At 34.6% G+C, this 17,705-nt stretch overlaps 1 protein-coding gene across 16 annotated transcripts in view; it reads right to left on the reverse strand.

The window, feature by feature from the left end:
- The window catches only part of Trdn (triadin), a 369,239-nt gene that overhangs the window by 60,587 nt on the left and 290,947 nt on the right, over positions 1-17,705 (reverse strand). For 14 of the 16 annotated variants that reach the window (XM_087911137.1, XM_087911136.1, XM_085689949.2 and 11 more), the window contains one exon: positions 7,342-7,380. The exons of the other annotated variants lie outside the window; for them this stretch is intronic. In XM_087911137.1, coding sequence (XP_087767263.1) covers positions 7,342-7,380 — 39 coding nt within the window. The remainder of the gene's footprint in view (positions 1-7,341; positions 7,381-17,705) is intronic. 16 annotated transcript variants of the gene reach the window in all.

Genomic DNA, 17,705 nt, shown 5'->3' on the forward strand with positions numbered 1-17,705 from the left:
AGGAGCCATGCACAACTTCCAAAAGACAAAGACAAAACACTGTCCTATCCAGCTATGATGTCCATGAACCACATCAATTACCAACATGGCATAATAACTCTAGGGGTGGAGTAATGGTACACTACCTTAGAGGTAACCATTGACTCTAATTGAACTTAATACTTGTTCAACATGAGGGATGTTGTTCCTGGTACTGAAAATCAAACTAAAAAAATCTTTGCTAGTGTGGTCCTGGAATTGGAGAGCAATTAGCAAACAATAATTTACTAAACCAGCATAATCCCTACCAACAATCTATAAACATCTGTCCTTATTATCTGTGGGAACAAATAAGTGTAGATTTCAACTTTTTTCAAGGAAACTGCTCTTTGGAACAGATAGAGAACACAGCAGAAAACCACAACCAATCAGCATGCAGAGTTGTGGAGATCAGCCCCAGTAAATAGGACTACAAAAATAAATAAATAAATAAACCCTCCCATACTAAAGATGCAGGGAACCTTGCAGTAGAGGGAGAAGCAAGATCGGAAGTACCAGAGGTCAGGAACTTTGCTATGAGATTGTCTGTCCTATTAACGACAGAAACTTCACTGGCAAAGTCCTACCAAAATTACTATCAAAATGTGAAATATACAAGTAGAATACCAACAAAGAAAACAAACTGCATTGGGGAAAGCCCAGGAGACCTCAACCCTACACAAAGACCTAGAGGCAAAAAAGGGGGTAGAGAGGGAGAATTATTGTCATTAAGAAACAATCTTGAAAAAGAAGCAAAATTTAATTATTCATGTGTTGGGATTTCTTATATCAACTGTTTTGGATTTAATTCCTTAACAACTAGCAAGTGTTTGTGTGTGTGCTTACATAATGTGAACATTCTCCATGCAATTTTTGTGCTTTATTGTACTAATCTTTTTTGCTGTTGATGTTTTTTTTTGGTAATCTCTCTCCCTCTCTCTCTCTCTCTCTCTCTCTCTCTCTCTCTCTCTCTCTCTGTCTCTTTCTCTTTCTCTCTCTCTGTCTCTCTCTCTCTCTCTCTCTGTGGTGTGTGTGTGTGTGTGTGTGTGTGTGTGTGTGTGTGTGTGTGTTGTATTCAAGTATGGGAGGAAGCATATTTGAGGAGATGTGATGCAGTGGCTGTAGAAGATAGTCACCTAGTATCTTGCTCATGGCTGATACCATGTTACAAAGGGAATTATGACAGACAAGTGGTAGAATTTTAAACAAGAATGATTAGTTAATTGTTTCCCATGTTTGCTCAGAAAAAGAAGACAAGAGTCAGAGGTATAATCAAGAAAGAGAATGAGTGAAAAAAAAATTGAGAGCCATTTTGGACAATGGAGAATGTAGTTCCTACATGAATAATGATTTCAAAAAGAAAGAGAAGGGGAAGGGACTCAGCGAAGTTTAAACCACTGAAACTGATGTTGACTTTTGAGTCATTCACAGAAATAAAGACAAAAGGGAAAGAAAATGCAACAAATAAATGCTTTGTTTGATTATAAGGAAGGTGAGCTGCATACAGAACTTGTATATGTCATTATAGAACACTTGAGTTTTCATATGAATATTATTTTCTTAATAAATATATAGGTGCTTCTTATTTTGGTAAAGCCCTCAGTGAAAAAAAAAACTCCTATTTTGATTCTCAAATTCTACAACCTACTAAAGTGTATTTTACAAGAAAACAATTGTGTATATATATTATGTATACATATATACATAAATATACATATATTAGAAACATGTAATATGTTGATATGTGTATAAATTGTAAATGTTTACCCAAAATCAACATAATTTGCATATATATCACTTCATATATTTGAATTCCTCTGTTTTGTTTTGGTAAAAATACCTAAGTGAATACTCAACTATTAAGTTAATAATACTTAAGTTAAAAATATCTTGACAAAATTTAAGTATATATTGTGTTGTCATTGACAACAAAATTAATATGTTTTGATTGTTCTAAAATCACCATAAACAACAGAATTGTATTTGTTACATTTGAAGACTTGAAATAAGTCCCAGTTTGAGGAGTTCATTGACTGGTGCAATAAATATCTGATGGTGGCTTTCTGGTTCATAGACAAAGTCTTTGCAGTAAGTACTCAGATGACATAATAGGCAAGAAAAAATCTCTGAGATCTCTTTTTGAGGTTACTAACATCGGATGTCTCTAAAGTTTCTACATCCCGGTATGTCACACAGATAATTCGTTTTTCAGTGTGTGGATTTGATGAGTACCCAGACATAGGTGAGTACCATAGAAACTGTTATGTTGTACTTTTAATCCCAAGACTTGTCTTATATAACTGAAATTCTGGAGCCTTTACTGACATTTGCCGTGTCATTTGCAGACAGGAAAATTCCAATACTAGAAAAGTCTTCATAAGATGAAGAATGCAAAATGTCTTTTTAATTGTTTATTATTTTTAGTTACTGCAGATTTTTCCTAAATGTAACAATTAACTGTTCATCTACTACTTCCTAAAATACATATCCTATTCAACTTTGCTATCAGTCTACAATATAAAATATAATATACAATATAAAATAATTGATATCTACAGTTCATCTAGCATTAGAAATTTAGTCACCTTGTATAGTTGTTTTATTTTCAATTATTATGGCATAAATAGTTTAACCTTTCCAAAGGAAGGCAGCTTTAATTAATAAGGAAGTTTGGGAAATATTGTCTGATGATCTTTAGAGGTGTTGCTATGTTAAAAAAGGATATTACCTTAGATTTTGCTATAAGCATGTTGATAACCATCACAAACATTTTAGAAGAAAAGAGCACAAAACATACACACTCTTACACTCCTCCATATTAATCCTCATATGCACTCTTCTAGGTTAGTCTATTCTTTCATTATGTCCTCTAAGCTCAGGGGAAATTTTTCTTCCTCTTAATTAAAATACTTCACTTCACTCTTAGTACAGACCTCAACACTACCTTTAATTAATATTGTTCTGTGTGGACTCATTGCTTTCCCTCTTCCAGGAATTTCCTCTCCTAAGGAAAATATGCAAGTATTAATATTTCAAAGGTCCCCTGTGCAACAATCTGCGCTATAAAAGAAATGGAGCTGTCCTGCTCTGTCTTCAGTAACAATGGATGAATTCCCTGTTAGCTCCTACTACAGTCAGGTTTCTGCTCTCATCACCCTTCTGAAAGCTTCTCAAAAATCATGTCATGACAGCTTTATTTGTTAGGACTACTAGCCATTTCTTTTTTCTGTCATCTTGCCTCTCACCTTTCTAAGAGAGTCAGTGGTTCTGAGTGTTGACATTTTACTCTGTCTTCAAAATTTCTCTACTTCACATTGGAACCCTGCAGCTATTTGTTACCTGGTTTCCTGCTAAGGCAATTTCTTCTTCCTGTCCACATTGTTTAGGTTTTCAGGAAGTGGTTCTTTCCAGGTCTTTTCTCTCTCCATTCTCATTGTTGTAAAATAACGGTTTTTGTGTGTGTCTGTGTGTGTGTGTGTGTGTGTGTGTGTGTGTGTGTGTGTATGCGTGTGTGTTCCCCTGTCTTCTATTCCAAACCTCTTAATGTGTGGTTATATAATGTGTGGTTATAGCATGAGGATTCAAAGCTATTATGACTAATTTTTCAGGGCCTATAGACTCCCTCCATGCAGATGTCACACCTTCATCTATTTCATGTTTGTAACTTGTATAAGTAACACTTGCTTGGACGTCTCATGCTTGAGACCTTGAAGTAATAAAATTACTAAAGTCATATGCATCTATTCTCTGATAGAAAATATCTTGAAAATGACAGAAGCATCAACACGCAAGGAGAATATTTTTGCTCTCTACACATCCCATTCACATTCCTTGAGGAATACATGACAAAATATTTTTAGTGTTTTTCAATAGGTTCCGGGAAATAATGATTTTTAAAAAAATCTTTCCAGATTGAATATGTGCCATGGTTGTAAATCGTTTTGAAAGTTGTAGTTGTATGAATAGTAATAAAATGATCCCCATTAGCTTATAGATATGAATGCCTCATTACCAGAGACTAGCACTATTAGAGAGAGGTGTGGCCTTATTGAAGTAGGTGTGACCTTGTTGAAGGAAGTGTGTCACTGGGGTTAGACTTTGTGGTTTCAGATGCTCAAGCCTGGCCAGTGTCACTTTCTCTTCCTCTTCCTGTTGCCTAATGGTTCAGATTTAGAACTCTTAGCTACACTTCAATGCCATGTCTGGCTGCATACAACCATACTTCCTGCCATGATGACAATGAACTAAACCTCATAACTGAAAGCCAGCCCCAATTAAATGTTTTCTTTTATAAGAGTTGCTATAGTCATAGTACCTCTTTACAGCAAGAGAAGCCTTAGCTAAAGAGTAAATAATTAATCAGAAATATTTTAAGATCATTATGTTTTGTCTATATCAAACATCAATTGTGGTTATTTTTATTTTGTTGAACTTAGATTATTATAAAGAATTTGGGTTCAAATTATAAATAGTTCCATGAGCCGTTATAACGCTCAATACACTTGCTCCTTACTCTTGTCCTCAAAGATGCCGATTTTGTTTCTGCTCCTCAGGCCCAGGTAGGCCTGGATTTCAAGAACCATTTTTATATATCTTCATCTCGTTGCTGCATTATTTCTATCTTCTACCCACCTCATTGTCTTTGGGAGTCATTTGGAAAGTTTTATTCTTTCCTCATGTCTCCCATTAATATGAAACTTAACCTTGGTTCTAACATCCCTTCTAAATACAGCTACTGCATGCCGAAGCTACTCCAATTGGCAAATAGCAATTATCATGTACAAAACAACCTTGACAGGTGAGTATGACAACTTTCATGAAAAAGAAAAGAAAACAAGTGGAAAAGAGAGACAAGCTAATGTCTTTTTAGCATAAAGTCAACAATTTCTCTACTATTGTTTTAATAAAATTCCAATCTCATGGGTTCTTATGTATTCCTAAATTAGAGTTTAAAAACACCATCACCATGAGAATTTTACTGATGGTTACAATACTGCAAGAATGCTTCCCCCATCTAGCACTCTAGAACAGTCTTCAGCAATATTGGAAACAGGTTGAAACATTCATGATCTTAACTTTTGGAAAGAAAATTCCATCTTCCCACATGTCTGTAAATTTTATAAACATCCACACAATTGCAGACACGTGGCAGTGACACGAAGCATTTTGTATGTTCTCATTCATTTGTTGGTTGATTACATGTTATTAAATGTTACTCATACTTACTTCTTTTTTATTTTTCCTCTTATTAGCAAAATTGTTTTAAATGTAAAATATCCTTGTTAAGCATTTCACAGTGTTAAACATTTCAAACAGAACTGTGTGCATGAGTTAAAATTAAAAATTTTTTACTTATAATTAATGAGATGTTAAACAGTTAAACATTCTTTTTAATTTAAGCCAGATCTAGTAAAAGAAATATTATATGTTTCCTCTCATATGGTGGGAAAAGTACAGTGGGATCGAGCAGGGAAAGAAAGACGAGGTTGATAGCAGCTGAATAGCAGTCAAGATTCCTGACATACATGTTAGAATAAAAATAGTATAAATGACATTTATAATTCCTTCTATAGTTTATATATTGCTAGTTCAAAATTATCTCAATGTCATACAGTAAAATAAAAACGATTTTACCTTTTACATGGTCTCTTTATTCAATAAACTTAAAAAGAACTATACAGCAGAAGTAAATATTGAATATGATGTATAGTAGTAGTTGATAGCATGGTTATTGGTTTTGTTTTAGATGGCAGCATCTAAATATAGGGTAAAATGCAACACCATGCTTACATCAAGTGATGCTGTAATGTAGCTTTTATGCATTAAAACTTTCACTGAAACCAATCAGTAAGATCTGACAACACATTGCAGTTTATAAGCAATTCTTCCTTTTTTACATTTATATCTGATTTTGGTATAAGAATGGAATAGGAATCGAACATCGCCACCATATTACTTAATTTTCATATAATTTGAAATTGTAAAACTTTATACCGAGCACAAACACTATCTCCTCAGTCCATATCACCCTTTGTTCTTTCATAAGTTCTTCCTGAGACCAAGTGCTTTAAGATCATAAGTCACTTAGAACGATTATATGCACTCACTAAAAAAATGAGAAGAATCACTAAACTTCTTTAAGATTATGGCATTACTTTTGTGAAAATATAAAACAATCACTGCAGTCATATTAAATGTAAGATAGACAGAGAGTATTACTTCTATTACTTAGATTATACTAAAAATGGTGCAAATGAGAATATGCAAACGCTCTTAGACCAAGAGTATAATGTTGTCTCTGTTGAGCCAATTTCCTCTACAAAGAGACAGGGATATAGGCATAACCATCGACTGGTTAGGTCTGTGCACAGTATTTTCTGTATGTTGATAATATAAATATCTCAAATATCATTGGCACTAGAAATATTGCCATTAATTAGAAATTTGCTCTGGATTTACGCTATGTTTTGTCTTTCACCTGTTTGTATTGTTTCTTCTTCAACATCTACCATTTTCTCTAAGCGTTCCATCCTCATAGAACCCTGTTTGTAGAAAGTCTACTTCAAAGAATAACAGCAGACAAGGGAGACAGGTCGAAAAGACCTTTGTCTGTCACTGAGTCTTTCAATCTGTGTCTCCATCCCTAGAATCATCCTATTGGAAGAAGAAAACTGCCTTCTTCCAGTTGTCCTCTGAACCCCAGACATGTGCCAATGTCTCCTTGAATATATACAATGAATAAATAAATATAAAAATAAAAACAAATAATAGAAATTTTAAATAAAACCCAAAGATAAAGATTTACCTCTCCAAGGTACATATCCAGCGAGTGAAACAAAATGATTGGATCTATACTCTGGGCTATATGACACTACCAATTTAAAATAAAGTTTGGTTGAACCTAGGTGAAACTAAGTGTGTCATACTCAGCCAATCATGTAGATATATTTCTAGCATTTATCATGCTCTGGTTAGAAGATTTGAGATCCCAGTTGATTGCTTGGTGTTTTGAAAACAGTGTTTATTTGCAATGTATGTAAAGAAAAAGCAGTGTTTGGTAGTGATTCTAATGCTTAAATGGGCTTACTCAAAAACTGTCTCCAAAAAGCATAGCTTTATTTAACAGCATTTTTTGGCTGTAGCATACATCTAAACATATTACTTGTAAACTTTAAATACATATGGAGGGTGGATTGCTGCTTTGGTTGTTTGTTCTGTTTACTCAATATTTTGGAAGGCTCAGCTTTACTTTGCTTTAATTGTAAATCATTCTTTATCAAACCCAAAGACCATCTATTGCTATACAAGTGACAGTAGCCTTACCTGCCTTGGAGATCTTTTCACTTTTTTTAGTGTCAGATACTGGGGTGAAACAAACAAACAAAAAAGATGAAAATAAACATTAGAAAAGGGATGAGAATAATCATTAGAAAAGTGCTCAGTACCAAGCAGACAAGAAGACTGGTTTTTCTTGTAAGTTTCAGTTTCAATTATAATCACATATGTCAACAATATATAAAGGCAACATGATCCTTACCCAACTGTAAAGTTACTTAAGCAAAATATTTTTTAATATAAAATTCATCAGCTGAAGATGATTTCCCCTAACACTGATAACCTAAGTGAGATCCCTGGGACCCACATGGTGGAAGGGAAGAACCTACTCCTGCACTCTGTTCTCTGATTTCTGAGCTCATACTATGTCATGTTCATTGCCACTTAGAAGCCACACACGTGTGTGCACGAGTACATATGTGCATCCTCCCACAGACTAAAATGAAACATTTTACTTTTAAAATTCAGCTTATCAGAAATTTTACACTAGTCAAACTAGGCATGGTGGTACACACCCTGAATCCTAGTACACTAGAGGTAGAGGCAGGTATAATTGTGTGAGTTTGAGACTTCCTCAAAAAAAAAAAAAAAACAGAAAGAGAAATCAAAACAAAGAACTCTCATGCTAGTCAAATAATTTCTGTTTTATCTATGATAATAATAGCTTATTATTTAAAAATCTCTAATTATTACAAATGAGAAAATTAGCTAAAAGTACTCTGGAACAAAGAGTACATTACTTTCCTTAATTTGACAAATTTAATCAACTCTCTATGGACTACCACGCACTCAATTCCTGGAGTGCCACCTGGTGGTTTCTTTAACAATTTCACAATGATAAATGTAATTTTATGTCTATTACTAATTTTACAAACTCATTTAAGTTGGCCTATAGTTAATTATAAAATATGAGTACCTGTTATTTTGCTATCAGAAATCAATGTTTTTGTCTAGAAATTTTGCAACCTAATATAACATAAAATATGTAGTTTTTTAAAACATACTTTTAAAAATGTGTAACTAATATTAGCAGAATCAGCTTAATTAACACAAAATGACTAGTTAAAAAAATTCTGATACTTTATTCAGTCAAGTTTGTCTGAGATTTATGCTTCTAATTTTTGGCATAGATGCTTCTGACCAATTCCCAGTACATAATAATTAGTTGTCTTCCTTTAAAGAGCATGAAGGTTTCTCCTAGCATATTTACATTTTTACTATTTAAATAAAAAGTGCTTCACTGTGTAGAACTTATAAATACAAATTAGCCCTGAGATTAATGTAGTCATTCAAACACACATCTATACAAACCCAAAGTCTATGCATCTCAATTATCTTGAATACACTTGATAGTCATTCCTTTATTAAAAAAACTGTATAGTCTACATAATATACACCCTTTTTTTCTAAATACTCAAATGCACATAACATAAATTGTTATTGGTACTAAAGCTGTATTTTTGACAACCTTGGCACATATTGCTCTTCCTTAGTTTGACACATTCACTTAATTTTATATAACAAGCCTAATATTGACATTTATATGTCTCAATAAGGTATAACTAAAATTCTATACAGGTTTATAAGCATTATGTATTCCTTTTTGAGATAGTTTTCATCAGAGTAAGAATTCAACCTTTAGTTCACAAGTTTCAGGATTTGACAAGCTATATAACACAGGGGAAATGGACAATTAATAGTTTCTTTTTAAATTGAAAATAAATATTTTCAAATACAATTTTCTGTTCAGTTTCCCCTCCCTAGTATCCTCCCTGAAACTCTCCAATTCCACACCCTCTAATTCTCATGTCTATAATTAACATCTGTGGTTATACAGATAATAGCATGTCTCTCAAAGACTTTAAACTTGAAATCCATATAAGATAATACTATTTGTGTCTTTGGGCATCTGAGTTATTGTATTCAGAGCAATTTTTTCTCAGCCCTTTAGCTGTAAATACTATGATTACATTTATCTAATAGCTTAACAATATTCCTTATGTAGTGTGCTAATATTTCTATATCCATTCATCTGTTGATGGACATCTAGGCTGTTTCGAGCTTCTAGTTAGTATGAAGTAAGCAGAAATGAACATAACTGAGTAAATACCTCTGTGGTAAGATACAGAAACTTTTTGACCAATGGTGGTTTAGTTGGATCTAGGTAAAAAAGATTCCTGAATTCTGAGAAACTGTCACACTGATTTCCGTACAGGCTGTGAATATATGAACCTCAGTGAGTAGGGACTGAATGTTCCCTTTACCCACACACTCACCAGCTGTCATTTTGTTATTGATTTCTATCATTCTGACTGTATAAGATGAAATCTCAAAATATTTTTGATATGTGTTTCTGTGATGATTTGTAGTGGGTTAAATAAAACTTCCCAAAAGGCTTATATAATTGAGTGCTTAATCATCAGGGAGTGGCACTATTGAGAAGGATTAGGAGGTGTGGTCTTGTTGGAGTATATTTGGCCTGATTGGAGGATGTATATCACTGGAGGTTTACTTTTGAGGTTTCAAAACCAAGGCCTAGCACTCCCCTCTTGCTGTGTGTGTGTGTGTGTGTGTGTGTGTGTGTGTGTGTGTGTGTGTTATAGACCAGGATGTAGCTCTCAGCTACTTCTCAAGCACCATGCCTGCCTGATGCCATGTTCCTCATAATGATAATAAAGGTCTAAATTTCTGGAGTTGTGATTTAATCACAAATTAAGCACTTTCTTTTACAAAATTTTCCTTGTTTACAGTGTCTCTCCATCGCAGTAGGACAGTGACTAAGAGAAGTTATTACCTAGGACCAGGGTGCTGACATGACAGAAATGACCATGCTGTTTGTTGGAGATTTGTGAGACTTTGAACTCGAAAAGCAGTTTAATGATTTAACTGAACAACCCTTGTAGTCACATAGAAAGTCTTGCAGTGTGATTTGAAACATGGGAAGTGGGCAGCTCAAGAAATTACAGAAGAGAAGAATATTAGTAAGTGACTTAGAGACTATTCTTGTGACTTTTTTTGTAAAGAATGTGCTGTCTTTTGCCCTTGTCCTAAAAATTTGTCTGAAAATAAACTGAAGTGTTTCAGATTAATAGTGGTGGCAGAGGATATTTCAAGATAGCCTAATATTGACTCCCACATGTGGACATCAGTAATCATTGTATGCATATCTATCATGAAAGGGAGCAAGCTAGATAAAGAATATATGCAAACTGTATAGTTTGAGGAGAAAAGAAGCACTAAAATATGTTTTGTTGGAGCCACGTCTTATGTGCAAGGAAATAAGACATTTAAAGAAACTCCTGACACTAAATGAAATAAAGGGATGTTTGAATTCAGGGCAAGACCCCATCTTGTTAAACTTTCAACTTGTAAATGCAATTAAAGGAAAGCTTAAACAGTGAAGGACATCATCAGAAAAAAGTAAAACTGATGCAAATATAATCCAAACAGAGTCCAGTTGCAGACCCTTCAAGCAGAAGAGTTTTGTAGCCATGCATTTCTAGCTTTCACATCAAGGATACAGGAAAGGGGTTATGGAATCTCCCTTTAAGGTTCTTGGCTAAGTAAGCCACTGTGGCTAGATGTGTGTCATGGAGGCCTAGAGAGGCCCTTATATGAAGCTATGAAGATGAAACATGGATTGCAAAGACTCCAAGGTGTTAAAGATGCCAGTGCACTGGAATATCTGTGAAGAAAGCCACAGACTGAATATGGAATCATCCTAAGAGATAGAAGTATGTTGCAGTCAACAAGAGTTGGAAATCTGAAGGTCTCTTTGACATCAGATATGGAGATACAGAATTTGGAGTTTGTCGTGCTGGCTTTTGGTCTTGATTTGGCCCAGTATTTTCTCACGATGCTCTATTTCCTCTCTTTTGGAATGGTAATGTATATTTTAGACCCTTTTAAGTTGGAAGCGTGTGATCTTCTTTTTGTTTTGCATTTAACAGGGGTTGCCATGAGTCTCCTGAAGGAATTTGAACTTTAGACTTTTAAACAGTAGTGAGACTGCCTTAGACTATGGGGACTTTAGAAGTTGGACTGAATGTGCTTCTGCATTATAATATGGCTACAAGCCTATGGGAACCAGGGAGTGAAATATGGTGGTTTGAATAAGAATGTCTTCCATAGACTCTTATATTTTCATTAAGCATCAGAGTGAGACACTACTTGATAAGGATTATGAGGAATGTACTTTTTGGAAGAAATGGGGAAGACTTTATGATTTAAGAGGCCCAAGTAAGGCCCAGTAGTTCTCTTTCCCTGCTTGTGGTTCAAGCTGTACCTCTCAACTATTTCTCCAACCCCATGCCTCCCTGCCATCATGCTTTCCACTGTGGTGATAAATAGACCAAGTCTGAACCTGTGAGCAATATCCCAATTAAATGCTTTCTTTTATAATTTTTTTGGTTAGAGATTCACTTCCCAGCAACAGGACAGACAGTGAGTAAGTCAGTGTTGCTCATTCTTTTATTTCTTTTAAGTGTTTCTTAGTCATTTGTGATTCATCTTTTCAGAAATCTATCTCATTCTGGAACCAATTTTTTAATTCAATTATTTGGTTCCTTGATTATTTGGTTCTTATTTTTAGTTCCTTATATTTTTTTAGTATTAATTATCCTTCATATATATAATTGGTAAAAATCTTTTCCCATTCTGTAGCCTGAAGTTTTGTACACATGATAGTGTCCTGTTTCATACAGAGGTTTTTCAGTTTCATGAGGTCCTGGTTATTAGGCATTTGCCATATTACTTATGCTATTGATGTTTTCTTCAGGGTTTCTTTTGCTGTGAGGAATACTCTTGTACAGTGTAAAAATTTGTCACTCATATTAGTTTAATAAAATACTGATTGGCCAGTAGCCAGGCAGGATGAATAGACAGGGCAAACAGAGTAGAAGAATTCTGGGAAAAGGAAAGACAGAGGTTTCTATCTATCTATTATCTCTTTAGTTAGTTAGATTTTTAGAGACAGAGTTCCACTCTCTAGCTCTGTCCATCCTGGAACTCTATGAAGAAGAGGTTGGCCTCAAATTCACAGCTTCTCAGAGTTGTAGAACATCCTGTCAGTCCCTTCTGGCTTTTAGAGTCTTACTGAGAAATCAGGTTTATTATAATTTGCATTTATATTACATGGTTTATTTTTTCCTGAAGTTTTTAATATTTTTTCTCTGTTTTTTTATTTAGTGTTTTGATTACTATTAATCATGGGATATTTCTTTTCTGGTGTTGTTTGGTGCTCTGTTTTCTTGCATTTTTATAAGCACTTCCTTCTTTAGGTTAGGGAAATTTTCCTCTATAATTTTGTTGAAAATATTTTCTGTGTCCTTGAACTGAGTTTTCTTTTTTCATCTATTCCTATTACTTATAAGTTTGGTACTTCAATGCTTTCCTAGATTTTCTGAATATTGTGTACCTAGAGTTTATTTTTTATTTAATGTTTTCTTTGACTGAGGTATCTACCTTTTCTACCTTTTCTTTAATGCCTGAGATTCTCTCTTCCATATACTGTAGTCTTTGGTAATGCTTGCTTACTCAGTTTCTATTTCTTTTCTGAATTGTTATTTGCAGTTTTATCTCAGCTTGAAATTTCTTTAGTGATTATATATCTAATTTAATGTCTTGATTTGTTTTAATTACTTCACTCCTCTTTTTGTGTTTTCATAGACTTCATTAGGGGATTTATTTATATTCCCTTCAAATCCTTGATCATATTAATAATCACTACTTTAAAGTCCTTGGTTTGTGCTTCAATTATCTTCTATTTCTCAGAGTCAACTGTAGTAGGTTACTAGGTTCTGGTGGAGAAATACTGATTTGGCTGTTGATGATTGCATTTTTGTGCTAGTGTCTAGTTACCTGTTACTCTGATAATTGAAGTGATTCTATGACTTGTCTTTGTTGGTCAGGTTTCTGGGTCTTGGTTTCTCTTGTTCTCTCTGGATCTTTGGAAAGTGTCGGGGCTGTGAGTTGCTTAGTAGGGAGTGTTTCTGCCACGTTGTGGGTAACAGAAAGGGATAGTGGTGAGATATAGAAAAACCCAAGAAAGGCAGGCTTCAAAACAGATCTTAGGCGATTCTGTTCACATCAGGGAATTGGAAGTGTGGTGGGAAAAGGAGATCCTGAAAGTATGTTGATTGAGCACTGCAATTAAATATCTGGAGAGACAGGGATGAAATGGCTGGGTGGATCCTGGGTCAGAACCAAGAGCCAGAATCTGATTGGGATAAAGTTGAAGTTTGCTGAGGCCAGCAGCTGCTCTTTTACAACACCTTGTCATTTAAGAGCTTAACGGATGAAAGCTCATTTTATAGATGCAATCTCAGTCAAGGGATAAATACGTTTTGATGTGGAAAGTCCTTCTGTCTATGCGTTGCTTTTATTGGTTAATGAACAAATCTGTTTTGGCCAATGGCTTAGCAGAATATAGCTAGGCAGGGAAAACTAAACTGAATGCTGTGAAAAATTAGGAGGAGTCAAGAGACACCTTGTAGCTATCAGAGGGGAAGATATGAGCCGCCAGCTGGAAACTTGCTGATAGGCCACAAGCCTTGTGGTAAAATATAAAATAATGGAAACTAGTTAATTATGATGTAAGAGCCAGCTAGCAAAATGCTTAAGCTATTGGTCAAACAGTATTGCAAATAATAAAGTTCTTCAGTGATTATTTTGGGTCTAAGAAGCTGGGGATGAAAGAGCAGCTTCTGCTAAAGTACAAATTGACACACCAGCGTGGTTTATATTCACATAAAACCTGAAAAGACATAAAAAGGAATTCTAGATACATAAGAAAAGAGTTAAGCATGGCTTTTTGGTAACAGCTTTTTCTTAGGTGGACTCTGTTTGATAGAAGGAGATGCACAATTTTTGTAAGAGAAGGATTCTTGACTCAGCAGTAGTATCAAGAACTGTGCAGTTTTTTAAAGAAAGCTTTCTGGGCCATGATGCCAGCATGAACTCTGGCTTTTTCAGGAGACCAAGCATTTAAGTGGGGTGTGTGAGCAGAGTGCTACAACTTGCTTAATGGCAACATAGACCTGCTGTGTGCCTGAAAATGGTGCAATGTACATTGCTCTCAGAGGCAGTGAACATGCCTCCACATACACCATAAAGACAGATTCAGATAAGAAAAACCTCTAAGTGGTTCACAGTGTTAGATAAATGTATGTAGGCTTGAGAGAAAAGAAAAAGCATAGACAGTTATAGTATAAAAGAATACAGACAGTAATAGGTTAAAGGAGTAACGATAATAAAATAAATATTAAACCTGTAGAAAAAGCTATAGAGTAAGACAAATAAGCTACATAAAGATGGAATATACACATAGAGTTTGGGTTATGTATATTATTCTGTTTTCTTTGAATTTTTTGACTGTGAAGGAGCTAAGACAGAGAGACATTTCATTGTGCAGGCTGCTAAACTAAATAAACATATATGTTTTAGAAGTATCTTGACTTCAAAATTTGGGTCTAATAATTTGTTGTTTTGGAAAAAATGTTCTGTTTTTATTTCCACAGAAGATAAGAACCTATGGACTCTTTCCAAACTAATCTGACTTGATTAACCAAGACCCCCTGAGAGGTTGCTGTGAACACCTTAAATATTACTTCACTCAACAAAAAGCAGGAAGCAGTTTGACAAAAACTACATCCAAATTCCCAAATATGCTATAGAGATTTGCATTGGTATGGATCTTGCTTTATTGATACAAATTATATATATATATATATATATACATATATATACTCTTATTTAAGGTATTGTGTTGATGCAGCTCATTTGAAATTGTAATATATAATTAAGAAATACAAGTTAATCAATAGTCTTCTATAATAGACAAGCTGGTAGTCATGTTAGTTGGGTTTTCTTGACATATAGAGATATATTTCATTTAGATAGATAATCTTCAAACCTTTAAAAGACCTATGACATATAGCATTTAAAATGCTTTAAAAACTGAGGACTTTTCATGACAATGAGACATGGCTGCTCCTGGCAACACAGTAACCCAGACACAGAAAAACAATTATCACATGTACTCGATTATAGGTGGTTTGTAAACCTAAAGCAAAGAAAACCAGTCTCTAAAACACAATCCCAGAGAACTTACACACCAATGAGGATACTAAGAGAGACATACATGGATCTAATATACATGAGAAGTAGAAAAAGACAAGATCTCCTGAATAAATTGGGAGCATGAGGATCTTGGGGGAGGGTTGAAGGGGGGGAGAGGCAGGGAGGAAAGCAGAGAAAAATGTAGCACTCAATAAAAATCAATAAAAAAGGAGAAAAAAATGATGGAAGTTGAAGAGGCTCCTTGTGAAGTTTACTGCCATTTGTACAAGAAACTGCTCTTCTCTGGCCTGCTTGATGATAGACTGTATGAGATGGTCATGCAGGACTCATGGAGAGAAGCTAAACTTGCCTAAAAGTGAGTCGGCCCTTCAGGGTTCCTGCTTCATGAAAGAGTCTGCAAGATATTCTGCAGGAAACAGAAGAAAGTGACTGACACACTACCAACATAGATGGAACTGTCTTTAAATTTTCCTGCTTTGTGGAAAAGTATGCTGGACATTACGAGCCTGTAGGCTCAAGATGTAACTTCCAGTGATTCAAAGGAACTGTACAGGCAGTGAGATGTCTTTAAAAATTCTAGACTTTTGGAAGTTTTTTACAATACACTTTATGTTTATTTAGGTAATATTATATCCTTCTACGATCTTTGAAGGAGTTAAAGAATAGATATTTGTTATAATTATAGTTTTCCTTAGTTATGATAAAAGATAAAGCAGATATAAGTATTATAACTGTAATTCTTACTTGATAACTGTTTTGTTATATGTAATTTTACTATGTCCATATTAAAACCTTCCTTTTTACTTAAACATAAAAGGGGAAATGGTGTGTAAAATCCTTCTGTCTATGTGTTGCTTTTTTAGGTTAATGAATAAATCTATTTTGGCCAGTGGCTTAGCAAAAGAGAGCGAGGCAGGGAAAACTAAACTGAATGCTGGGAGAAAGGAGGCAGAGTCAGGGAGAAGCCATGTAGCCAGGCCATAGACAGTTATAACAGAATATTGCTTGTAAGCCACAGCCACATAGTGATACACAAATTAATAGAAATGGGTTAACCAAAGATATAAAAGCTAGCTTAAAAAAAACACTTAAGTGATTGGTCAAGCAGTTATTTAAATAATATAGTTTCTATGTGATTATTTCATGGTCTGGGCAGATGGGAACAAACAAGCAGCCTCTGCCTAAAATGTTTTAAATTACAAAAGAATATAGTAAGTAAGACTTGAATGTTCACTGAAATGAAACTGATCCTCAAATATCCATTAAAAAGCAGTAGTAGGAGCTGAGAGATGTCTTAGCTATTAAGTAAGAGGACTGACTGCTTTTTCAGAGGACCAGTGTTTAACTTTTAGCATCCACAAAGCAGCTCACAATTGTCTCTAACTCCACTTCTAGGGGACCTGACACGCATTACAAAACACAAATGCACACACAGAAAAATGAACATTATATTACATTTTAAGAAAAAACAGTAGTCAAAGGCTTCTTGGAAGCTTCAGGGGGAAAAAAAATAAAATCTCGGAGTTTGTGAAGATATTATGACTTGGATTCCGGGGGCAGGGGCTTTTATTTTTTTCACCTTCTTTATTGTTTTTTTTCCCTCAAACTTATTAGTAATGCATTAGAACAATTTGTCTGGTTTGAAAAAAATACAGCAGGATTCTTCATTTTGAGAATTTCAGAAACCAACAATCACGTAATCCCCAAGCAGAGCCGCTGAGCAGAGAACCTGCCTTTTCACAGAGGGCACTCACTTTTCCAGGCTGTTGGTTTCATTTATGAAATGTAAATTGCTGTTGGGCCTGGGGAATGGAGCTTCATTAATGAGTTTTCAATGTCATCAACACTCTCTTCTGAAGTAGAATAGGCAGGCCATAACTTCAGAATGCAGACAAGGGAAAGGGGAGCCAACACCAGTTTTGCTCAGGAGTTTCTACTCCATCCTCTTAAGAGAATCAGTGTACAAATTCAGGAATCTTTTAGAACACCTCTATTTAAATACTTGCAAAATGGAACACTAATCCCTTATTTGTTTTGTTTGCCTCATAGTTGTCTATTTACTGCTTGAGCACACAGAAGGCTTATAGAGTAAAATATGATAATGTTCAATATCATAGTAGCCAGTGACACTTTGCCTTTGGCACACAGAATTCACACAAAAATGAGAATTATCTATATTTTATTTATATAATGATAGTTAATAACCTTCAGTGTTCTAACCTCAGTGTCATATATACTTTAGCTATTGTAGATGGATTTCTATTTTTGTTAAA

The sequence above is a fragment of the Myodes glareolus genome, chromosome 1 (assembly GCF_982192425.1).
Source record: "Myodes glareolus chromosome 1, mMyoGla1.1, whole genome shotgun sequence".
Lineage (NCBI taxonomy): Eukaryota > Metazoa > Chordata > Mammalia > Rodentia > Cricetidae > Myodes > Myodes glareolus.